This window comes from Protomyctophum parallelum (genome assembly GCF_964188405.1).
Source record: "Protomyctophum parallelum genome assembly, chromosome: 3".
NCBI classification, from domain to species: domain Eukaryota; kingdom Metazoa; phylum Chordata; class Actinopteri; order Myctophiformes; family Myctophidae; genus Protomyctophum; species Protomyctophum parallelum.
In genome coordinates, this window is record NC_139698.1 from 17,292,247 (window position 1) to 17,318,905 (window position 26,659).

General features: G+C 42.4%; 1 protein-coding gene across 1 annotated transcript in view; it reads left to right on the forward strand.

Moving 5' to 3' along the window:
* The window catches only part of cpne4a (copine IVa), a gene marked incomplete at its 3' end in the record, with an annotated part of 235,482 nt that overhangs the window by 6,893 nt on the left and 201,930 nt on the right, over window positions 1-26,659 (forward strand). Inside the window, 1 exon segment of the mRNA XM_083761970.1 lies at window positions 22,296-22,506. Coding sequence (XP_083618096.1) covers window positions 22,336-22,506 — 171 coding nt within the window. The 5' untranslated portion in view covers window positions 22,296-22,335.

The window sequence follows — 26,659 nt, forward strand, 5'->3', positions numbered from 1 at the left end:
ATAAGTTCTGGGTATGATGATGTTACGTGCCTCTTGTTTGGTATAAGCATCATGATGTTTGTTTGAAGCCAAGATATCGCCCAGCCCATATAGAAACCACATTCTGTCACACAGCTCTAAGCTGAGGAGGAATAGACTAGTTTTCCGGGTGTGCGCGCGCGTGTGTGTGCATGAGTGCATGCGTGCATACGTGTGCGCGTGCGTCTGTGAGTGAGATTAGCTGTCACTCCCCTGCCGTCCCTTTCAATCGGACCGCTAATTAAACATCACACTGACCTCCGAACCGATACACACTTTCAAACGTCCCATTTTCTGTTAAAAAAAAGGGAAAAAGAAAGAAAAAACACAGACTGAACCACATTTATACTGCCTTTCTATCCTATAACAGGACCCCGAATTTACTGCTGGGTTTCTGCAGGCAGGCAGGCAGGCAGGCAGGCAGGCAGGCAGGCAGGCAGGCATGCAGGCAGGCAGGCAGGCAGGCAGGCAGGCAGGCCAGGGTCTAAAAGCAAGGTGTAGTGATGTTGCAGACCGGTTTGAACCCCAGCCTGCCTGCCTGCCTGCCTGCCTGATTGTCTATAGAAACCCAGCAGTATATTTGGGGTCCTGTTATAGGATAGAAAGCCAGTATAAATGTGGTTCAGTCTGTGTTTTTTCTTTCTTTTTGTTAACTGAAAATGGGACGTTTGAAAGTGTCTATCGGTTCGGAGGTCAGTGAGATGTTTAGATTGAAAGGGGCGGCAGGGGGGAGTGACAGCTAATCTCCTGTCTCAGCATATTAAGGCATAAAACCAGCATACAGGCAACCACATCAGTTATACTAAGGCTAAACTAAGGGTCAAAGTTTAAAACTATAGGTAAAAACAGGGCAAAGTAAAAAAAGAATAGAACAAGTTGATGTGTCAGAAGGTAGATCTTGAATTCAGTCCGGAAGGTGATGGGGAGGGGAGACAGTGCAGTGAACGGAGGGAGGGGTGAGCTTGTAGATCGGCTATTTTCAGCATGCAACTAAGTGTAAAATGACTTATAGTGTTTTTATTCTAGTTTTTATGTGTGTGACGTGGTCAAATCGACACAATTCAATTAAATTCAAAGGGCTTTATTGGCATGAGAAAACATACGTTTACATTGCCAAAGCAGAAAGAACAATACAACAATACAGCAATACAATCAATACAAAAATTATGTACATTTGAGGACACACTAGCTCTCATCATCAGTACCACATGTATAGCTGCACTGTTTTGAATGTATCGAAGCCTCCAGTGTTGTTTTTGACAGCAAATGTTGATTTTAGTTTCAGTCATAGTCTCTTGAATAGTTTTCATTTAGTTTTAGTCACATTTGAGTCACCTGGAATGTTTTAGTGTTAGTCTAGTTTTAGTCGACTAAATGTCATAAGATTTTGTTCGACTAAATCAACTGTAGATTTAGTCGAACAAAATGTATTTTTCCGTCGCAATGATGTCGTCGTCACTTGCTGAAAATAGCCGATCTACAAGCCCACGACGCATCGCAGCGTGACGCGTTGTGAGCTTGTAGATCGGCTATTTTCAGCATGCAACTAATTGTAAAATGACTATCTTGTCCACTAGTCCTTTCCTAACATTTCCGTCTAGTTTTTATTTGTTGACGGAATTTGTAGTATATTTAGTCTTAGTTTTAGTCATCCTAGCTTAGGTTTTATTTAGTTTCCATTTAATTTTCGTCAGTGAAAAATGGTAGTCAGACTTTTTTTTCGTCTCGGTTTTATAGTCGACGAAAGGGAAGGGACAGACAGTAGGCTGACAGGAAACGGGAGAGAGATGGGGGAAGACATGCAGATGGGGGAAGACATGCAGTAAAGGCCGTGTCGGGCTCAGGAGTCGAACGGCTATTCTGAGTGGCCAAAGAGCATTGGCCACGCCTCCAGGTCTTAAGTTAAGTAATAAGACCTGGTACTTCAGACACACAAAATACAGCCCTTAGTGGTCTGTCTAGGGGAGAGAGAGAGGAACAGCGCTGATGAGGTTATGCCGTGTTAGACCATTAAGTGCTTACAGAACATTCAGCAGTCAGCATTTTAATGGCCACTGGATTCCATTTTAAACGCCAGTCATCTCTCTCATTAGAACGTTTGCCAGTGTGTGCGTGTGGTTATGCGTGTGTGTGTGCGTGTGCGTGCGTGTGTGAGCTGCTGTCCGAACAGTCCACTTCCACTATAATACAGTCATTATGTGGAGGCTTTTATTTCACAATGAGTACTGCATGTGTTTGCCCAAGACAACCCCAAAACAGATAAATGAACAAACAGAGACTTGAGATAAAAGGATCCTTGGCTGACAAAATCTACGGTGTGATTCCCCTTACTGCCGGTTGCATTCGAAAGTGAAACTTTTTGTAACAAAAAAAAACGTTAATCGGAAAAGCTGACAATCTGACACTTATAGTATTTCCATTTTTTTCAGTAGCCTACTTTTACTTCTACTCCACTACATATCAGAGGCAGATTATATAGATTATATATATATATATATATATATATATATATATATATATATATATATATATATATATAATATATTTATACATTTGAAAACTTGTGGAATTATAGGACATTCTGCATAATGAGTACTTTCTACTTTTGGTACTTTAAGTACATTTTGATGTACTGTAACAGAGCGTCTCTACATTTCATGTCATGAAAGGTGCTATACAAATGTATACAAAAGTTTTATTATTATTATTATTATTACATTGCAGTATTGATACTTTTACTTGAAGTTAAATTACCGCTAGTAGTAGTAATAGTAGTAGTTTTTCACCACTAGTGTGTGCAAGTATATTGTCTGAACATAAAATAATATCCTCACCAAACATTTACAATTTTCCGCTTTCTTTGCTGTCCTGTCTGTCTGTCAGATTATTCGACTTCAACAGTGGAGTGTTTTGAATGTGTTCAGCTACTTGTCAAGTCATTATTTTTTCTGTCATGTGTCATCGTTGCGGAGGCTCTTAATGAAGACGTTTCACTGCTGTTTGTTCCACACCTCAGGCGCTCTCTCTTCTTTCCTTGTGGGTGTTGTTGCATCTCGTCTGTCTGTCGAACGTCGAATGCGTGGGAATGCGTCTGGTTTAGTGCAAGGTTGGACTTGTTAGTAAAGGACAACAGACCCGCACGCACACTGCCAGTATGCTGCTTCAAGAAAGGTTTATTTTAACCCATAAAAAAAAAAAAAAAAAAAGTTTTCTGGAAAAACAATGTTTCTGTATCAGTGGTGCTCAATATTATATATAATGTATTTGGCCCGCCGAGTCCCATCTGAAAATATGTTGTTCCATGGACACCCGAGGCCGAGAAGCAAAGATCCGAGTTAAAAACGTTCGCTCTGAAATAATATATTCAAAGATTTGCACCACATTTTCACGATTTTTCAAAAATAGCAGAAGTTCATAGCGCAGCACTCGGTGCTGCGCTATGAACTTGTAGATCTGCTATTTACTTGTAGATCTGCTATTTTTCAATAGCTAAAGTATAACATAATGCTTTAAAACACCACAAGAGGTTCCCGCCCCAAATGGGTTTTTCCTCGCGAGACCATCCTCAGGCTTCCATTTGTTAAACGCCATTTGCGCCTTTTGACGCCTCTTGTTCAAACGCCCTCTGCGCCGAGATCGCCCTTTGGCGCCCTAAGGGTCTTTCTCGGCCCCACCTCTCTCCCATTGTTTATTATATGGCCGCAGCACCAGGAGGGGGTGGCCTTACTGGGCTGCGTTCACACATTCAAGACACCTGTCTTGTGTCTGTGTTTAGTCATATGGTTTGACCAAACATTTTGTTTGATGGGGGGAGGGGGGGGGCAGAACACATCCATCAAAGCTGTGTTCAGACACAAGTCAGGTGTCAGACACAAGGCTGAAAGTGTCTTGAATGCAGCTCAGTAAGGGCATAATGTCACATCCGCCACCACCCCCTCCTGGTGCTGCGGCCATCTTGGATCCTAAACACAATATAGAAACAATCTGAGAGGCGTGGGGCCGAGAAAAGCCCTCATTGGTTACGGTTCACAACTCTGTCCTGTATACACTCCGGTTCTGGTGTGGTGAGAAAAAAAAACGAAAATTAAAATTCTGCTGGATTATGCTGTCTATATGGGGACGCAGTTTTTAGAATCGTAATATCTCAGATTCTTCTTTTGGGTTCAAAACAAGCTTGATTTGCGGCTCATTTCTCTAAACGATATGATCCTCGGTTACAAAAATTAACTAGACTGTACTTTATACCTATACCAAACGTGTTGACAGGTGAAGCTGTACAATGGAAGACAGGTGCGGGGAATTCACCCTTTGTCAGCATTCGGATTGGTCCCTGACTGACCAACCAGCAGGCTCGTTCCGCCTTGTTCCGCCCTCGTTCCGCCTTGTTTATGTTGAATTTGCTAAAATATCATTTTTGGAAAAAACTAAAAACAAACATGATTATGCCCTGCATAGTCACCATGCTGCGCTTGTGATGTTCCTTTTTACTGACACCAAGTTTAAAATAACAATATTGAGTGCACGAAGCAACTTATTATTATTAATATATTATTATTATTATTATTATTATAAGTTATTTCAATGGTAGGGGATGGAGAGAGAGGATTTTTGTCCATCCACGAAACACTGAGGCAACAGTGAGGTATAGGCCTACATGGGAGAGGAAACTTGGGACGGAGTCACGGTGGAGTCATGGTGGAGTGAAGCCATTTCTAGGATAAATAAAACTTGTCTTGTTTATGTGCTCGTATGTGTCTCATCCAATTTAATAAGGTTAACATTGGACAAACTAAACTATAATATGGAGTTCTTTATCAGGCATGCCCAAATATGGAGTCTATGCAGATGTCAGAATGATGTCGGAATAGGCCAGCTCCATATATGGAGATATATAGGGGTGCAGGTCCAGAGGCCGGGCAAAGGCCTATTGTGGCGGTTCTGGACAACCGTGGGTCAGACCGACTCGACACCGCGGTGTGGAACGCGTGTGTGAAACTTGAAGTCGGTGGGGTGAACGGTTCTCGAGTTACGTGGTGGACGTACGTAGCCTACACACAGAGACATAGAGACGTGAATTTATAGATAGATAGTGTAATATCATGAGAGGTATAGTGAGGATATTGTGAGGCAGTGCAGAATTTAAAAAGGAAAAGGAAATTAGGTTTATTTTCAACATGAGGCAATTTGCAACGGCAACAAAAAACATCCCAGAGGGAGAATAATGTTGTCCAAACTGAAATGTTCCTAAGTTCAAAGAATGTCCACACTGTTACTTAACACAGTCCTTTTCGGAGTCCTTTTCCATCCTTGGGGTCCAGCTCCGTCCAGCCCTCAGCCCTTTGTCTCTCTTCATGCACCGTTTCTTTGTTCTCCCATCTAGTCTTTCAGCTTTGCCTCAATTAGGTGCCTCACACACCTACACCTGTGTGTAGTCATGTAGTGTGCTGAGGCACCCTGGGAGTTGTAGTAGTTGTTGTTCCAGTAGCCATTTTGTGTATGGGAATATATAGTACCCATTTACCACCTGTCCCCTCGAGATGCCACAATAGATTTAACTTTTAAGAAGTCATGAAAATAGCAAATCTACAATCTTGTAGGTCTGCTTTCTTTACAAGTTTGTGTGACGGGTTCCGGGGAGACATCAGACTTCTCTTTCAGCTGTCGAGCAACAAGAAAAAGAGGTTTGGAGGTAAACCACTGGTTTTAAAATACGCCTTCGGCTTTTCATCATTCCACATGATGAAAGCAAGAGGGGAATCCCCCTCTCACAAGTAAACCCTTAATGTTCGATAGTTAATGAAGGACATGTGACAATGTGGCTTAACGAGGTGAAACATATAGACGTCGATGAGGATTTGTTAGATTAACCCATTTAGGCCTGACGTTGAAATTGAAAAAAAAAAAAAATCTAAATCCAGAGAGTTTTCTGAAAAACCCATGTTTCTATATCAGTCAGTGGTGCTCAATATTTCATGTCAAGGACCCCAAACATTATATCTCTGCTGTCGGGAGGAAACCTCATAACTCCAAAATGTTCATTTTTCAGGAAATTAAAAATATACATTTTTCAGGAAATTAAGAAAACCTTATATTTTTATAACAAAGCAATACGGCCTCATCAAAGTTGGTGTTGTAACTTTATATATTGTCAATGACTTCCATGAGAGGGGGAGAGGTGGTGGAGTTAGCTGCTTTAGCAGACATTTTGAGGGTCCAAAGCACCTTTTACTACTTTCCATTGGTTCAATATTTTTGAAACAACACACAGACGTAAAAGGATGTTCAATAGCACTGATTTATGCCAAAAAAACTAAAACGTCGCCGAGCCCCATCTGAAAATATGTTGTTCCAGGGACCTAGAAAATAGCTAATCGTAGCTACGAGCTTGTAGATGTGCTATTTTTCAATAGCTAACACATAACGTAATGCTTATGGTGTTTCCCGCCCGGAATGGTTTAAATGGTGTATATCCGACCAAGCAGCATCAGGACCCTGAGGGCCGCACGGCCCACACATCATCATCATCATCTACTACATAATACACAGACAGAAGAACAACAAAGGATTCTCCTGCTTTCAGCTCGAAGCTCAGAGTTGCGTTAGACGGTCGTGAGGAAGAGCCGAGGCCTCGATGGAACCACATAGGGTTCTCAACCAGTGGTCTGGGGATCACCAGTGGTTCTTGATGGGGGTCCACCCAGGTGGTCCCATGCAGCTAAATGATGAAGAATTGGTAACCAGATTGATTGATTGATTGATTCAATAGTTTATTGAACAATGAATGTAAAAACAAGAGTATAGTCAAACAGTTCAAACGTTATATAGCACAAAAAAACTAAACAAAAACTAACAAAATTCAATATCCCCAATGACAACAAAAAAAACAAAATAATTTCAGGAAAAAAAAAATATATACAGCGTGGGGAAATGGATGGGGGAGGGGGGGTTTAAGGGGGGGGGGGGGCGATCATTTCCTCTCCCTTGGGCCTGCTGAAAGGTTGATTTCCATGCAGGCCTGTTTTAAAAGATGTAAGTGATCTGTGCATGTTTTACTTATAAATGTTTAATCCCACAATTTTGCAACCTAGCTTTTTCACCCAGTGCCAATTATCTAATGTAATCCTGGGCGCTATACACTTCCCCTGCCAACCGGGGAGGGGGGGAGGGGGGGGAGCAGTAGACTGACCTCATGCTTTCTTCTATGCATGAGGAGTCCAAGCTGCTTCTTTTCACCTGAATGGGGGGAGTTTCCCCGGCCGGACGTAGCACGTGGAAGGAACATGTTAATCCTGATCTGGATTTTTGAGTGGTACAACCACTCCCTTACGGAGTTATGCGCCTGGCTGGCTGGGTATGAGCACGAAAGCAGCATGGTTGTTTTTCACCACCTAACACACACAAAAAACACACACATATTAACTGTATATATGATGATTTCGGGTGTGCCAGTACAGTACAGTGACAGTACAGTACAGTAGAGGGACCGGCACACGGTAACCGTCATTTCTCTACCGTTTCGGACGCGGGGCGGCTCCCCGGAACCGGGCCGGCACCCTGGGTGCGTTCCTGTGGGTCTGGAGTCGCACCACTCACTTTTATGCAAAATTAAGGGACATTACAGAAAATATATTTTATGTCAAGATCGCTTTAAGTGGTTTTCAACCTAAGCCATATGGGCTACTTTGTTGTATGCCGAATAGTGAAAATAGACAAAGTGAAAGCTCACATCCACCCATCCATCCGTCTTCAACCGCTTATCCGTAGTCGGGTCGCGGGGGCAACAGCTCCACCAGAGAGCTCCAGGCATTCCTCTCCAGAGCAACATCAGTGACTTCCTCCTGGGGGATCCCAAGACGTTCCAAGGCCAGTGAGTCGATGTGTTTCCTCCAACTGCGCCTTATTGGTCTGCCCCGGGGGGTCTCCTCCCAGTGGGACGTGCCTCGAGGACCTCCCTAGGGAGATGCCCGAGAGGCATCCTATTCCTAACCAGTTGCCCCGAACCACCTAAGCTGGCTCCTTTCCTCATAACGCATTGCATCATAAATGATGCAATGCGTTTTGTGCTTGTCTCGCCTAGCCAGACAACTATTCCACAATCTCTGAATGCTATATAGAGTCTGGAACTATAGCCCCCATGAGCTGAGTAAGGAAGCTGCCATTTCCGTTCACGGAAATATATTTTAAAATATCTTTACATTTTATTGTATTTTATTTTCTGCTAAGCAACAATCTATATACAGTATGCTTAGATGATTTCTATTTATATTATAATACATTTGCATCTGTAAAGATGAAGGCTCCACTTCCGCTTTATCGCTTACTCATGATAGCTCTTCCGTTGCTACAGACTGTATGATGAAGCATTTGGAAAATTGCGAGAGTCAACAGTCGACGAGAGGAGAGACTATATGTGCTTGTAGACGGCATCTTTATATTTAAGAAAAAGTTTTAATAGTTGTATAGGTTTCTTTTGAAAAGTTTCTGAATGTTTTTCCTCTCATGACATGCCCCCAAAACAAATATTTTATTTATTTGTGGTATGCCACCTCCATTTCACTTTTGAATTGCCATGCTCTGGTTGGATGTAAAATATGCAGACTTGAATTCCTCCTTTGATGACTTTCTGCTATGCTTCACTAATCCTCTCCCCATTCCTCGCTCACTCACTCTGTGTGCGTGCGTGCGTAAGAGAGAGTTAGAGAGAGGTAGAGAGACCCCTTAACCTAACGGTTCTACTAAATGAATTGATGAATGGATCTTTTTGTCACAGACAAGCAAGCGATCGCTGCACAGTTTGAGTGAAACAGGAGATAACGACCATCGCTGTGCTTCAATATTTCATGCAGCACGGAACTAGGAGTCTGCCATCTATATGAAATCATTGTCTATTGTTTTGTTTTTTTATGTTAGATGACAAAGTTTATTTCAAAGCAGTATGTGTCCTCTCTTCTTTGCCAGAATAACATAACTATATTTCCGACCTTCTAAAAATAGCAGACCTACAAGCTCGTAGAGTGCCGCGCTACGAGCTTGTAGATCTGCTATTTTTCAATAGCTAAAGTATAAAAGAATGCTGAAAACACCAAAAGGGATTCCCGTCCAGAATGGGTTAAAACAGAAAGTGTGAACACATATTTCATGTTTCGGGAGGGAAAACTCCTTCATTAATTTTTGTAGTTGTACACAAATAAACAACCACCAAGTATATTTATGCAAAAAGTATTACTAAATGGCTTTCCGCGCTCGGGTTGTTGTTGTTGTTGTTGTTACACAAGCTTCCTCGAGGCAGCGGGTTGCATTACATTACAACACCACACAGCACAACACTGAAGAGCAAGCAGCATTTAATGGCATGCGGAAGCCCCTCTGCCCTCCTGGGAAAAAAAAGAATAATGCTATGCTGTTTGCAAAATGTTACGCTTAAAAGAAATGCATTGTTCTTTTGGATATTATTCAACAATTTAGTTGTACATTCTGGTGGATCATTGACGGCAACTATAGTGGTATAGCCTCTGAAAGGTGCCGATGATGATATGAAACCCATGCGCTTATGGAAAGGTATATAAAGATGATCTTGATAATATGAAACCATTATTGTACTTTTACTCCACTACATTCACTTGAAAGCTTTACTTAATGGAAAGTTATGAAAAGAAGCTGATAATCATAATTATGAAACATGGTTATGGACAGTTAAAGGTATATTCAGTGATTTCACTTAATTCAAATATCACTTCTTTTTTGTTTTGTTGTGATAATCCTCCCTACTATAGAGTGTGCTGACCACATTATATAAGGAGTTCCTCCCTGTCCCAGTTAACCGCTGGGATCAAAAAGCCTTAGGTTTTGATTTTGAATAGGTGGCTCAGCTTTCACCCAATCAGAATAGAGAGGGGCATTCCTCTCTATCCTTATCGAGCTGGGGGCGGGCCTTGGTGTGTGTGCTGTTGGCCTGTCGCGTGTGGGGGGGTGTTTCCAAATCACCTACAGTAAATCACTGAATGCTCCTTTAATGAAAAGATGCTAATGGTGATTATGAAACCAGGCTAATGAAACGATGGTTATGGAAAGTTCCGACAGTTCCAGTAGCCGCCCCGACCCGAGAGAGGGAAGTTTGTCCTGAAGTTTGCCGGGTTGTATTGTATAGCTTGTAGATCGGCTATTTTCAAACGGCCAAAATGTATAAGTGTTTTGTAATTATAATAATAAACAAAATCTACAAAGTTACTAGTAACTAAAGTTTTCAAATACATGTAGTGGAGCACAAGTACAATAATTGGATCTTTTATGTAGTGGAGTAGAAGTAAAAGCATTGGAAAATACTCAAGTGCGTGTGTCTTTGATTCCTCCTTCCAGTGAGAGGCAGCGATAAATGCCTCTCACTTAGAACGGGCGTCTAAAGCCTATTAGAAGCTACTAGAAGTGCCTGTTGCCGTTGTGTCGCCTCCGTGCGCAGCCAGCACACCCGCTATATCTTCAGAGAACTGGCGTTATTATCCAATTTAGGCCGGACGTCGATTAAAAAAAATGTCTTCCTAATCCTAAAAAACCCATGTTTCTATGTCAGAGTGGGGCTCAAACCTTTTCATGTCAAGGACCCCCAGAAGTATCTCTATTGGGCCACGGACCCCCCATGTTCGCTCTGAAATATATAGATTTGTGCCACATTTTCACGATAAAAAAAATAGCAGACCTACAAGCTCGTAGGAGCTTGTAGATCTGCTATTTTTCAATAGCTAAATTATAACATAATGCTTAAAACACCAAAAGGGGGTTCCCGCCCAGAATGGGTTAAGGACATGAGGACGTTTTTCAAAAGGAGGCAACCTCAGCCACCGCCGGCCACAGACAGTTGGTAGGAAAGAGTCACGTCTCCTGGATCGTGATAAAAGTGATGTGGGAAGAAGTGACTCCAGCCGACCGCAGACCCAGCCTGAGTGAGTTTATGACGATCAATTACGAGTAACCCGCTTGAAACCCCCCCCACTCCCTATTCCGATGGGAACCCCAAAAATAGCAGATCTCTGGGCTTATTTGAGATAATCTTATGAATTTTTAAAACAAATCTAAGAAATTCCATCCAATAAAAATATATTTAAGAAGTAGTGAGAATTAGCCAATCTACATAGATAGATAGATAGATAGATAGATAGATAGATAGATAGATAGATAGATAGATAGATAGATAGATAGATAGATAGATAGATAGATAGATAGATAGATAGATAGAGTTTTTATTAAAGTGTCCTACATCATAAGATGCCCAGCCCGCACGGGCTTACAAGACACTCAACAAAATTGTACATAATATACTGTATAATAATACATATACACAAATAGACATGACTCATGGATACATCGTTCTCCAACGTAACTGCCATGCTTTCTCTATACATTTTCCAAAAACAAAACTTCATTACTGAACAACCAATTTAACATAAAACACTCAGACATCCAAAACAGATCTGGGTTCTTATCCTGAATTTTTTCAAATAAAACGTTTCTTAAATCATGGTATAGTGGACAATAGAAAACAAAATGAAACTCATCCTCTACAACTCCCAACTGCAAGTGCGAAGCAACACGTTGTGTGTGCGTGTGAGATCTGCTATATTCCACTAGTTTTTTAGGTCCCGGGCAAACGTCTTACTCTTAATATCTCTTTTGGGTCTCGACTTGAAAAGTGTGGGAACCACTGGTGCAAAGTGCTCAAGGAGACAGCTGCAGTAGTCAAAATTAATGACCGGAGTTCTCTGGAGTTTAAATGTTAGATGACCAGTATCAAAGCGGAACATCTCCTCCTCTCTCCTTTGCGCTGAATATTTCATATTTTCCTTTCATCAAGGAGCACCAAACAGAGCTCAGCGTTGCTGCTATTATTTCATTTGTGCGTATAGCAAATGTATGGCACTCGTAATAATGGAAAAGTTAAAACAAGAGAAGGAGATATAGAACGTGTCGTGGAACAATCACGATTCCGTTTCCTCATGGATTGATTGATTGATTGATTGATTGATTGATTGATTGATTTGTGCGGTGCCCAGTTCAAATAAGATTATTTTGTGGGGTCCACATTCCCAGTTCAAATATCATTATTTTGTGGGGTCTCCAGTTCAAATATTATTATTTTAGGGGATCCCTGCAGTTAAAAAATGATAATTGTGGGGTATTTTGCGGCCTGAAAATGTTGAGAACCACTGCTGTAGTTGAGACAACTATATAAAATATAACATCTCACAGAAGAAATCAAACAGGGACGTTTCTTCCCCTGACATCCATGGGGTGAAAGCTGAGAGCTCACTACTTCCAGCCTCTCCTCAGATCATATGTAACCCGACACCCACGCCTTAGCCTTCTGGAAGATATTTCTATCTCGGACTTCCTGTGTGCACTATATTACCGTAGTCAGTGGTTTACCTCTCTCAGGGTCTCGCACACACACACGCACACGCACACACATGCACGCGTGCTCGTGCAAATGTCGGTCTACTTTGCTGAAATGCATTAGCAGTTTTTTTGTCTGTATTCTTAACCCATCGGCGTGCACATCTCCTTGTAGTTCTCGCGTTTGGAATGCCATCGATGCACTGAAAGGGACAGAATGGGTCAGGTTTAATCGGAGCATTGAATGCTCTCAGTATAGCGTCTACGGACCTATGGCGAGATCTCGGTGAGCTGCGTTCCGTGCGGTTGATCACGGCCGCTGTTTTGACAGCGACGGCGTGCATTGTCAACTCACTTATGTGGACGGTTACGACTGATATGAGATATGAGCGAACAAGATATGAGGGTGTCCCTGGAACAACATGTTTTCAGATGGGGGTCGGCAGGCCAATCACTTTTTGTGGGGTCCTTGACTTGAAATTGTTTGTAAACCACTGACATAGAAACATGGTCATAAGGTATCCTTCCTCCAAGTAGTACTGCTTGTCAAAATGTGAATTGCAGACTTGAAAAGAAAATAATCCAAGGCACTCCGTCTTTGGTGAAAAATTAAATAGTTTATTTGATGATGAGCAAGGCAAATAAATAACAGGACCTACGCGTTTCGACCAAAAGGTCTTCGTCAGGGTCTGTATGCCAGCTTGGCTGATTAGTCACCCTTAAATACAACCAGGTGGTGGGTGAAACATGGTCTTTTCAGACAACTTTTAGGATTTAGAAGCCTTTTTTGAGTGTTGCAGCCACTCCAAGGAACAGCAATGTCCCTAATGTCCTTCCCTATGTCCTATGCTGTGTAATAAGTGATGCCTTTGGTTTGGTCTTTGAAGTGCAGAGAGACCACCACGCAGGTCGCACGTTTTAAACAAGCAAACATTAAACATACAATCCAACAGTGGTGGAAAAGGTACTCGGTTGTTTTACTTAAGTAAAATAACCAACACTGCAATTTAGTATAAAGTAAAGGTATAAAGTAAAAGTACTGGAAATTGGAAACCCTCAAGTAAAGTACAAATACCTCCAAATTGTACTTAAGTGCAGGACTTAAGTAAAAGTACTTAGTTACTTTCCACCACTGCATTCCAGTGGCGCCTTATGTCTTGCCTGTATACTTCTGTAATTCTGCACAACAAAATGTAAAAGTAGACTTAAGCAATATTACACGTGTAGGGTGTGGTCCGTTCAACGTGATTAATGATTGTAGAGAAGAATACCAGCACTCACGTTGTATCCTGGAAGGATTTAAGCTTTAACAAAATAAAGCTTAAATCCTTCCAGGATACAAACGTGAGTGCTGGTAATTCTTTTCTACAGTCTGTATCTTCCAGAACCGTGCGCCCGTGACAATATGACGTGGAGATACTCAACCGAGTGCTTGCTTTTGCTTTTCTTCTTCAAGTTAACGTGATTATTGCCACGACAGTGATGCAGTCAGGAACGAGACGTATAGTCCGCAAGCATCACTGAAGTGGCAATAATCACGTTAAACCACACCCTTGAGTGTAATATTGCAATTATACAACAGTTACCCTTAAAACTAAGAAAAACGCTGAAAAAACATTTTTTTTCATGACAAATGTAGTCACTATACGACCACAAATGTCCCAAGAAACTAGCTAGCCTAGAAACTGAGTTTTCTGCGCTCTGGGAAAACAGAGCAGCTGGATTCTTTGTGTTGATTAGGTGTGGAGTCAGAGTGGTGCTCGTTTGAACCACGGCTAGAAGGCCTTTCAACCAATCAGATTGCTTCCTCGAAACGACCTGTTGTATAATGGTGCTTCAAAGATCAGAGGGACTGGAATACTGAAGAACACTAAAAAATGTATACATATGAGGAGAGGGTGGATATAAAATCAAGGTACTTTATTAGAAAAGTTTAAAAAGCCAACATGTTTCGACTCACACAGGAGTCTTCATCGGGGCAGGTAACCCTCCTCATTTGTATACCTTTTTGAGTGCTCGGATCGCCGCCTTTTCTTCAGTGTAGCTTAGTTTTCATTTCGTTTTCGACTTTTCGTCAGTGAAACTAGGTTGTCGACGGACATTTTTCCTCATAGTTTTAGTGCACGAAATCAGTACTGTTTTGGAGACTGCGATGCTTTGATTCTTGGGGTAACTAGGAAGGCAAATAAAGCACTCTCAATTTTTTCTTTTCTGTTAGATTTAGCGTGCACGATTACCATAAATATCTAATTATTCGCTCCCGAAATGGGGAATGGCTATAACTTTGTTTGTGAAGAATATATATATATATATATATATATATATATATATATATATTTATATCAAAATAAGTTTAAATGTCCAGAATTCTTATCTTAGCCGTGAATACATCACGCAGCCTTAATTGGGTTGCTATCATAAATCGTTTTCAGTCCAAAAGCAGGCAAACACCAGGAAATAGCATATATATTTATTTGCTTTAAGTTCATCTAGAAATGTGATCTACAGTCTGAGCTCGTTTGGATTGTCAGAAATGTATCTGTTGCCGTGCAACTTTTCCTTATTAGCATTATTTGCATAAAGAATATGACAAACTGACATATTGAGCCTATGACACACAGCATGGCATCCCCCTTGCCTACAGTACCTCCCTCTTCACATTCAGTAGATCCTGTGATCTTTTGTGGCCAGATGTAATTTCCTGGGGTCTAGTAGGACTATAGTAAATATTAATAAAGACTAGTCCTTACCCGTTCTGAATATATGAACAGCAATGTTGATGTTCAGTGTGGTGTCGAAACAAGCGCGTGTGTTCACGTTAACATGCCCCGTCCCGAGTTGTTTTCCCCGCGTGGGTCTGTTACGCCGAAAAGTGTGTCCCAGTATTAATCTGTGTCCGTCCCAACATGCATTTCACTGGTGACCCGGAATAGGAGAGACACACAGCGATTGGTGAATTTAGTAATGATAATAATGATCTGCTATTTCCAAATGGAAATGTACTCTATATATAGGGTTGAGGTGGAGTAGAAATACAGTACTTGAATAAATGTATACTTACACCAGTGGTCATCACGGATGCCTGGGTGACAAGATATACAATTTACAATTTACAATTTAGGCATTTAGCAGACGCTCTTAATCCAGAGCGACTTACATTAAGCAAGAACAAAAAAGCATGGGAATACATCACATAAGAACATTTATCATGAAACATGCGTAAGCTAAGAAAGTAACAGTGGAATATCTATATGATGAAACTATACATATAAACTATACATCTATACTACTATATGTACTATGATGTGCTATGACTACATACAATGCAATTATAGTGCTGTCTACATAACATGCTATAAGTCTGTATCAAATGCTATCTACGTCTACAGAAATGCTATCTAAGGGGGTGGGGTAAGTGCTACGGGCCATGATGGATTCTGAAAAGGTGGGTTTTCAGACTACGGCGGAAGATTGGGAGTGATGCTGCAGTTCTGACTGCAATGGGAAGTGCATTCCACAGTTTTGAGAGTTTGAGAGTTTGGGACGTGTGGAGCGTTGTCCCGGCGTTTTTAGTGAGGGTACTTCCAGCTTCCCTGCGTTGGCTGATCTGAGTGCGCGGGAGGGTTTGTAGGGTTCGATCATACTTGCAAGATATGGGGGAGCCATACCTTTGGTTGCTTTGAATGCCAGCATCAGAGTTTTGTATTCTGTGCGGGCAGCGCATGTGAGAGACATGTGAGAATTTTGGCTGGTTGAAGACCAAGCGACTATACTTATACAATGTGGAAGACAGGAGCACACCGTCAGCCGTCAGGAAAAGTTTCCGCAAAAGAAAGTTCCTGTCAATGTATATACCAGCATCAAAGATGAGCTGACGGTCTATCTCCACAAGAACGCCCTCAGACACTTTCAGGGGAAACCTTAACCCATTCTGGGCGGGAACCCCTTTTGGGTGTTCTTTAAGGCATTACTTTAGCTATTGAAGAATAGCAGATCTACAAGCTCGTAGCACGGCACCGAGTGCTGCGCTATGAGCTTGAAGATCTGCTATTTTTGAAAAAATCGTGAAAATGTGGCCGCACATTTGGAATATATATATTCTTTCAGAGCGAACATTTTCAAATCTTTGCTTCTTTGAGGAACAGCACATTTTTAGACGGGGGTCGGCGGCCAAATACATCATTCTTGGGGTCCTTGTCATGAAATATTGAGCACCACTGACATAGAAACAGGAGGTATTTCAGAAAACTGTCGGGTTTAGAAGACTTATTTCTTTTTAATTTCGACGTCAGGCCTAAACGGGTTAAGGTTTACAGTACATTAGTCACTGCACGGCATGGCTATATCAACTCACACCGATGTGTTATTTGTTCTTGCAATCCGATTGTACCATATCAGCTATGATGTCTTCATGAAACGGATATACTCAGTATATATAGGCTGAGTAGAGAGGAATGCACTTGGTATGAGGGGATGGCTGCTACCGCTGCAGCCGCTCCGGGGGGTTCATTACACTGCGCGAAAAGAGGAGTTAACGGGCAATTATGGGCACTAGCCCATTCTGACCTGAGATCAGATTCATACGAGGTTACCATGCACTGGACACACACTGGTCTGATTAACCCATTCTGACCTGAGATCAGATTCTAAAAATGTCAGTCGTTCTTCGATTTTTTTTAAATAGCAGACCTACAAGCTCGTGCTATGAGCTTGTAGATCTGCTATTTTTCAATAGCTAAAGCATAACATGATGCTAACACCAAAATGGGTTCCCGTTCAGAATGGGCGAGATTTGCCCGTAAAACTCAAGTTTAGCAGTCATATAAAGAATATACGGTAATATACAGGTGTGATGGTACAATTCTGGAGTTTACCGGAGTTTGTTGTTGGAAAGTTCCATGCTTTTTGCGCAGTGTTATACATGCCGTCTCTGTCTGGAGCTAACAGGACATTTTGCTGGCAAGGTGATGTAGAGCCGTTGGCAAGCAATAAACAGTGTCCTCGGCAGTGTTTTTTATTTTATTTAATTTTTTACGTTTAATTATTTTTTGCTTTCACCTTTATTTTATATTTTTTCATGGAGGGATAGACAGTAGGCTGACAGGAAATGGGGAGAGAGATGGGGGGGGGGGGGGGGGGTGACTTGCAGGCTGTCGAGATCAGGAGTCGAACCCGCGGCACACTGCCAGACTGGATTACCAGCCAAAGGTGCACCTGACTGGACCTCTGAGCCACGGCCCAGAAGGCGCTGCGACACGTTGTGAGTGTGTGGATCGGCTATTTCCAGCATGCAAACCAAGTGTAAAATGACTTATACTGGATCTCTTGTCCACTGGTCCCTTCCTAACATTTTATAGCGGGTAGCTTAGTTTTCATTTGGTTTTGGTTTCCATATATATAGTTAGGTTAGTGAAAAAAGGCACTCGACGAACATGTTCCGTCATCGATTAAATCAACAGTGGTCCAGTGACGAGGGTGGTGTCTGCAGGGAACTAAAGAAAAGAGCACAGCCATGATTGGCCATCTGATGCCAGCCACACACGTATCATCGCATCAAATGTGCCTGCAGAGGAAATGAAGAGCCATGGCATGTTGCTGCACTGTTGCTGCAGCGTGATTTCTTTCTACGTCCGAGCATAGACATGGCAACGCCCCGCCTGCCTCTGATTGGCCTACCGACACTGCCCGTCTTGCCTTGTCCTCCGAGATGACTTGATATTTGTGTAGAAGAGGCAAACCAATATTGTGTGTACCGTTTGCTTTGATTGAATAATTGAGTGAACAACTGATTTGGCTGTGTTCTAAGTTAAAGTTCAAGGGAAAAGAGACCTTTTTACAGTACAATAATGTATCAAGTTTACACATGTATACAAATAAACAGGCCAACGGCATAAACAAATTATTAGTTTGCCTCTTCTAGAAAAATACAAGTTACTGTCGCGCGTGCCGAGCTGTCATTCTCTTGTATTATATCGTACTTGTATTATTTATTTATTTCCCACTGTCCGATCGACAACCTACCTCAAACCCTCACCCTAACCCTAACCTCCCCCGGGGCAGACACCTAAACCTAACCCCAACCCTCTCCCGACCCCCAGCGCACCTCGGACCATTGCTCCTTCGGATCAATGCTCCGTCGGATCATAGTATGCCTCCCCAAAAAGAAAACCTTGTCGCGGCAGACTATCCAGCATGTAACCTTGCCTCACCAGGCTTTCCACCACCTCGGAGGGAAGCCTGGTCTCTGTTTCAAAAGTCTGTATATGATCCGGTGGGGAGGTCTTCTACAAAAAAATAAAGTTACAAGTTACTGTCGTGTGTTGCCATTCTCTTGTACTTATTTTCCACTCCCACGGAGTACCCTTGCATCTCGGAGGACAAGGCAAGACGGGCAGTGTCGGTATAGGCCAATCAGAGGCAGGAGGGGCGTTACCATGTCTATGCTCGGACGTAGAAAGAAATCACACGTCTCAGCATGATGTGACTATGTGGACAGTGGTGGAAAGTAACTAAGTACTTTTACTTAAGTACTGTACTTGAGTACAATTTTGAGGCATTTGTACTTTACTTGAGTATTTCCAATTTCCAGTAGGCCTACTTTTACTTATACTCCACGACATCTCAGAGCCAAAATTTTTACTTTTACTCCACTACATTTATTTGAAAACTTTAGTTACTAGTTACTTTGGAGATTTAAATTTTGATTAGAAAACATACATTAACCACTTCAACCCTATACATTTTGGCCATTTGAAAATAGCCGATCTACAAGCTCACAATGTGTTGCATTGCGACGCATTGTGATCTGCAATTTCCAATAGACTTTGTACACATTTTCAACTTGTGAAATGGGACATTCTGCAACGTGAGTACTTTTACTTTTAGTACTAAAGATGCCGATACTTTTGTACTTTTACTCAAGTACATTCTCTATTCCGTACTTTTACTTGTAAAGATGCTATTACTTTTGGCCCGCGGGCCAAAACTGATTGCTCCCTTCGATAGCTCAGTTGGTAGAGTGGAGGACTGTAGAGCTGACATCCTTAGGACTGTAGTGGCTGCAATGATTGACATCCTTAGGGTTCAAATCCGGCTCGAAGGAGTTCCTTTGGGGAAATATTCCTATTACTATGTAACTACACTGTACTAGATAAGAACCACATGGAATGAAAGTCACAGTGCAGCAGCTAGCAGCAGTTTGTAGACGGGTTATTTTTGCTATTCCGGGATATCAAAGTGGTGGTGAATGTCACCTTCCTCATATAATTCGTTATAATTAAATCTGCAATGAACCGAAAACGTATCGAACCATAATCTTGCTGCTGTCGATTAATTTGGTGGATTCTTCTTGTTTCATTAAAGTAAAATAATTGAAAGAAGGTTGCCATGTCGTAGGACCCTAGTATGAGTAAACGAACCCTACCCGTCATTACAATATTATTGTCATCTAACATTTAATATTGGCAAAAGTGTTCATTTTCCTCATAGACTTTTCAAAAAGTATTTATTTAAAGACGTTTACTCTGCTGCGGACAAAGCCAACTTGAGTTGTGACAAATCATGACAACAAACACAATGTTTTGGGCCGATCAAATAATTAGTAAGAAGAATAACAAAACAAAAAGTGTTATAACGGGCCCTTTTCTTCTTCTTTCTAATTCACAACAAAACAAAAAAAGAATTGATATTTGAATGAAGTGAAATCACTAAATTTACCTTTAAAGTACCACAAGTAGAAAGTAGTCATTATGCATTATGTCTCATTTCACTTTTTTTTAAAACATTGACACATTGAAACCTTTGAAAATAGCCGATCTACAAGCTGTCGCATCGCCACGCATTGTGAGCTTGTAGATGAGTAATGTATGTTTTGTAATTATATAATCCATTAAAAATCTACAAAGTAAGTAAGTAAGTAAAGCTGTCAAATAAATGTAGTGGAGCAAAAAAATATTACAATATTTGGACCTGAGATGTAGTGGAAGTGGAAGTACAAATACTGGAAATTGAAAATACTCAAGTAAAGTACAAATAAATACCTCAATTATGTACTCAAGTACAGTACTTAAGTAAATATACTTAGTTACTTTACGCCACGTACTCTCCATTACAAGAGCACAGCGTGCTACACCACTTCCCTCCATGTAAAGTTTCTATACATGTTCAATTATTAATATGAATTTGTTTATTTATTCATTTATCTATCTATAGTTCTATACCTACACACTGCTATGCCTATAGCCTCTTCTACGGTGTACATAGTGCACATATAGTGTAATGTATACATGTATACACACATGTAGTTTCAAGCGAGTTATCTTTGTTTTTAGTCAATATTTGTGAATAATTCAGATGTTTCTATACTGTGTTTCTTCGGTGTATTGTTGCACCAAACCTCTCCGAGATGAGTTACTGATCCTCATGTGCGAACACACATGGCAATAAACAATTCTGATTCTTCCCTGTTATTTCCATATAAAGCAGAGAGAGAGAGAGAGAGAGAGAGAGAGAGAGAGAGAGAGAGAGAGAAAGAGAGAGAGAGAGAGAGAGAGGTCACCTTCATATCGTCGTCGGAAACCTTGTATGTGTCCAAGACTGTTACTCTCCAGGAAATGGACGAGAGAACCAGCCAGCGTTCCAAAGAATACAAAGAATAAATCATTCACAAGCTCTTGCTCATTGGTTAAATATTTATATACCCCACAGAAAGACTTTCATGATATGTCATCAAACATTTGCAAAGAAGATTCACAATGCTTCAATAAGAAAAGAGATAGAACATGCATCACAATACATGTTCTCTGTTACTGCTACTTTTGAGTTATACAAGAAAAAATAAATAAATAAAAACATATGCATATCCTCTCAGAATCATGCAAAGCAAGAAGAGGGCTCGCTACTCACTTTTAAAATGCCCCATTTTTTATTCACAGCAGCAACAGAATGACATCTCGAAACCAGAGGGCTTTTTCCAGACACCCGACATGACAGTCCGACAGGCATTAGACCGACAGCACTGTGGCTCCCGACATGTGTGGCAGGTTAAAACGAACGAGTGTCTCCCGACATGGGTGGCAGGTTATTGAGGTTAAAACTAACCTGTGGCTGCCGGCATGGTGTGGCCGATTACAACTGACCCCTGGCCGGTTAAAACGAACCTGTGGCAGGTTAAAACTAACCCGTGGCTCCTGGCATGCGTGGCAGGTTAAAACTAACCAGTGGCAGGTTAAAACTAACATGTGTCTCCCGGCATGGTGTGGCTGGTTACAACTGACCTGTGGCTGGTTAAAACTAACCTGTGGCAGGTTAAAACTAACCTGTGGCTCCCGGCATGGTGTGGCAGGTTACAACTGACCTGTGGCCGGTTAAAACCAACCTGTGGCAGGTTAAAACTAACCCGTGGCTCCCGGCATGGTGTGGCAGGTTACAACTGACCCGTGGCCGGTTAAAACTAACCTGTGGCAGGTTAAAACTAACCTGTGGCTCCCGGCATTGTGTGGCCAGTTACAACTGACCCGTGGCCGGTTTAAAATATCCCGTGGCAGGTTAAAACTAACCTGTGGCTCCCAACATGCATGGCAGGTTAAAACTAACCTGTGGCAGGTTCAAACTAACCCGCTAACCAGTGGCACGTTCAAACTAACCTGTGGCAGGTTAAAACTAACCCACTAACCCGTGGCAGGTTAAAATTAACCTGTGTCTTCCCTGTGAGGTTATAGGTTTGGGGTTTGGGTCTTTTGGGTATAGGGTGTCGGACTGTTACTACGTCGGACCAAACACATGCACCCCATCCTCCCTCCACCCCCGACATTGACCGTATAGTAACGTACGTGTTTGTCCCCTTCTTCTTCTACTTCTTCTTCTTCTTCTTCTTCTTCTTCTTCTTCCCCCAGAGCCTCATCGCCATCATCCGTCCATCGTCGTCCAGTCATCATGAGTGACATCTACGAGTCGGCGGCCAACTCCCTGGGTCTGTTCAACAGCCCCGGGCTCACCAAGGTGGAACTGCGCGTCACCTGCAAGGGCCTGTCCGACCGCGATGCCCTGAACAAGCCCGACCCCTGTGTCCTCCTCAAGATGCAGTCCCACGGCCAGTGGATAGAGGTGGGTGCAGAACCAACGTCACAAAGTGTCTTTTGTTTGTGCACTCCTCCCCTGTTTGTGTGTCCTCCCCTGTGTCCTCCCATGTGTCCTCACCTGTGTCCTCCCCTGTGTCCTCCCCTGTGTCCTCCCATGTGTCCTCACCTGTGTCCTCCCCTGTGTCCTCCCATGTGTCCTCACCTGTGTCCTCCCCTGTGTCCTCCCCTGTGTCCTCCCATGTGTCCTCACCTGTGTCCTCCCCTGTGTCCTCCCCTGTGTCCTCACCTGTGTCCTCCCCTGTGTCCTCCCATGTGTCCTCACCTGTGTCCTCCCCTGTGTCCTCCCCTGTGTCCTCCCCTGTGTCCTCCCATGTGTCCTCCCATGTGTCCTCACCTGTGTCCTCCCCTGTGTCCTCCTCAAGATGCAGTTCCACGGCCAGTGGATAGAGGTGCATGCAGAACCAACGTCACAATGTGGTGACGCCAGTGGTGGAAAAAGTACTCAATTGTTTTACTTAAGTAAAAGTACCAATACTGCAATTTAGAACTACTTCGTTACAAGTAAAAGTATGGAATTTGAAATCTACTTGAGCAAAAGTACAAAAGCATCGGCATCAAAATATACTTAAAGGAGAATTCCATGCTAGAAGGCTTTCTTACCTTTATGTGTAGTTGTTACGTCCCCACCAAAGAGGTCCAGGTGTTACTTTGTGCAAAAGCTCCTTATTAGCTATTTCCCCTACCATAAGCCCTCAATGAATTGCATTGAATTTAATGGGAATTGAATGGGGCTATGGGGTGTTGTGCTAATTTGCTTATTTCCATCGCTCACAATTATATATTTTTTGTATATATCCCCTGCTGAAAAATCCAGCAAAAACCAGCTGATGATGGTTGCTGGTTTTAGGTGGTTTTAGCTGGTTTTACCTGGTCTTAGGCTGGTTTAGATGGTATACCAGGTTGGACCATGCTGGTCAGCTGGTCTGGCTCATTTTGTCAGTGTATTTGTTTTTTCAGCAGGATCCTCTCTTCATAATGTAAATAATATCCCAAGCTGCACAGTTTACTACTTATTTCGATGGAAATAAGCGAATTAGCACAACACCCCATAGCCCCATTCAATTCCCATTCAATTCAATGCAATTCATTGAGCGCTTATGGTAGGGGAAATAGCCAATAAGGGGCTTTTGCACAAAAAAACACCTGGACCTCTTTGGTGGGGATGTAACAACTAAAAGTAAAAAAAAATACTTAGTTACTTTCCCCCACTGACACGCGCATGCATGCAGGCTGTTTTCCGTTTCAGAGTCACCCGCAAGTGTGATCTCTCAAGAACAGATTCTTTGACGCGCTGCCGAATCTGTCAGCAAGGCCATTCAGAATGTGTTGATAGGGGGAATGAAAACACAGGCACACCACTTCCTGTGGTGTGCCTGTGATGGGCCAACATCCTGCTATACACATTCTACTGGGGCCTGCCATAGATATATATAAAGGCGGAGTCAAGGACTGTCTAAAGAGGACGGGATGCGAAGACCGTAAGGGCGCCGCCATGTTGCTCACATGGTGCTCCATGGAAGGAAAGAAACATGCTTTATGCAGCCAACACTTCCGCGTTCAGCTTCCTTGGTCTCAACTGTACATACATGTTTCTTTCCTTCCATGGAGCACCATGTGAGCAACATGGCGGCGCCCTTACGGTCTTCGCGTCTCGTCCTCTTTAGACAGTCCTTGGGCGGAGTCTCTGACGTATAGTTCACCCGGCGGCCATCTTGCTGAGGGGCTACAGTACAGTATGTTCTATGGCAGCTCAAACAAAAACAGTCATAACTCGCTCAAATCTTGACGGATTTACAAACGGGTTGGTTTATTACAAACGTTGTCAACGTGGCTATGATTCAGGATGCTTATCTGCTTCATTAAAGTTTTTATATGAACGTCATATAAAAGCATAGAAGTATGCGGGCGTCTCTGACGTTTATAACAAACCAAATCGGTTGGAAATTGAGCAAGTTGTGGTTATTTAAAAGCACATGCCCCATAGACACAATGTTATGCTGCCCCGAAGTAAGATGGCCGCCACGTAGCAACGTCGCTCTCCATTGGCCAGACCGCGGGTGAGCCATCTAGCTTTCTTATATATATATCTATGGGGCCTGCCCCCAGACGCAAATTCATGTATTTTGCCGAGGGGTTCCTAGATTGCCCGCAGTGTGACTGTCACGACACAAACATGCATGTTGCAGACAACGGCATGTCTATTAGAAACGGTTCCTCTACAGATAGGGTCAATACCATAGACTGTAAAAAATATGGACAAAGCGTTCGCCGGGTCTAACATGAACGTAAAATGAAGCCTGTAATAATATGGATGTAAGTCGCCATCTTTCTAGATCCGTTTGGTACCAGCTGGCCATTGGCTGGCTCCGTTTTGGACCAGCTGGCCATTGGCTGCCCAGACAACGAGGCGGGACTTCCCCCCCTTCTTCTCCGTTGGTTTTTATTTTGACTCGAGTGGGAGGGGAATCCCGATCATAGACTGTAACGGTAGCCACGCCCCTCAGAACATACGCGATGGTTTTTTTTCTTTATGGTCATTTTTTTAATTAATGGGACCATCATTTTCCAAAAAGAATATTATGACATTAGAAATGAGACTTTAAACTAGTGACTGGAAGAAGAAAGTATTCATGACCATGTTTATTAAGGTAATACAGTCTAGGTGAAGTTGGGCCAAAATACATGGGCCTCTATGGAGCTATGGGGCTTTTTGGGTCCAGTCCAGCGCCACAACAGGCCATTATATGAACTACCGATTTCAAATGAGGCTTCACGAAATATCTGGCTGACTGCCCCCCTGGTCAATACTCATTAGTCTAGGACCAGGTCTAGGGAAGATATGTTTTTATGTATATGTACTGTATAGGTTAATGTCACATGTTGTGTATTGTATCACTGTTGACCGTGAGAGGACAGGCCTCAGGACTTCGTGTGTAATCCTCAAACTGCTGCTGGCCATGTTGGTTTCATTGCTTTTCAAAGTAGAAATGCACTCTGTCGAGGTGCTACTAACTCATGTCTATTACAACTGTTGTTCTAGACTCGGAAACCCAGACGTTATTATTTCCAGGGAGAAAAAAAAAGTCCTTGACCGAGTCCACTTCAATTCAGCATAGAGTAGCGCAAACGTTGCTCACTCTCTGCTGATTTCTGATCATCTGCACCTTTGTTAAATTGACGCACACATGCACACCCGTACACACACACTCCTCTCTCTCTATCTGTCGCTCAAATTAATTAAACTCATGTCGCGCAGCTGCATCTAGATTCTCCCGACAGATCCGGGTGCCGGGAGCTGCTTATATGCCATAGAAAGCATAGGTGGACCCCAGGCTACTGTACTTGAGCAGCGCTCTGCTTGCACAAGTAATACATCAAATCAAATGATAAAGATGATGGTGATGATGATGATGATGAAGATTATGATGTTTGAGGAGTCGTGGCGACTCAGTATTGGTGTTGTTTTTGGAATGCAAATTTCAATTTTAGTTTTAGTCGACTAAATGTCATGAGATTTTAGTCGACTAAATCCACAGGTGATTTATTCGACTAAAATGTATTTTGGCATGCCTTGATGCCGTCGCAATGACTGATTTTACACTCGCGCTGTGAGCTTGTAGATCTGCTATTTTCAGTGTAAAATGACTCATACTGGATCTCTTGTCCACTAGTCCCTTCCTAACATTTTAGTCTAGTTTTTATTTGTCGACGAAATTGTCAGTATATTTAGTGTCAGTTTTAGTCATCATAGCTGAGTTTCCATTTAGTTTTCATCAGTGGAAAAAGCTAGTCGACAAACATTTGTCGTCCCTTAACTGCTCGTGCATCACAATTTCTTTGCTTCGTGACTTCGTCAGTGACTTCGTTAATCCCCTGGTGACTTTTGTTTTGGTGATCTGTACACTGTTTAGCCATCGCAAGCGTGGGTTCAATCAGCCACTGGTTTTAGTCGACGAAATCAACACTGGTTGTGTTGTTGAGCTGTGCTCTGTGGCGTGGTGTAGAGAGACATGTAACTGTATCGTTACTGTATAGTGTCACATGGTTACAGCTCCACCAATGACAAACCGCGTACTGCCAAAGACCAGTTACGCTGTGTGGGATTGTGGATCGGCTCA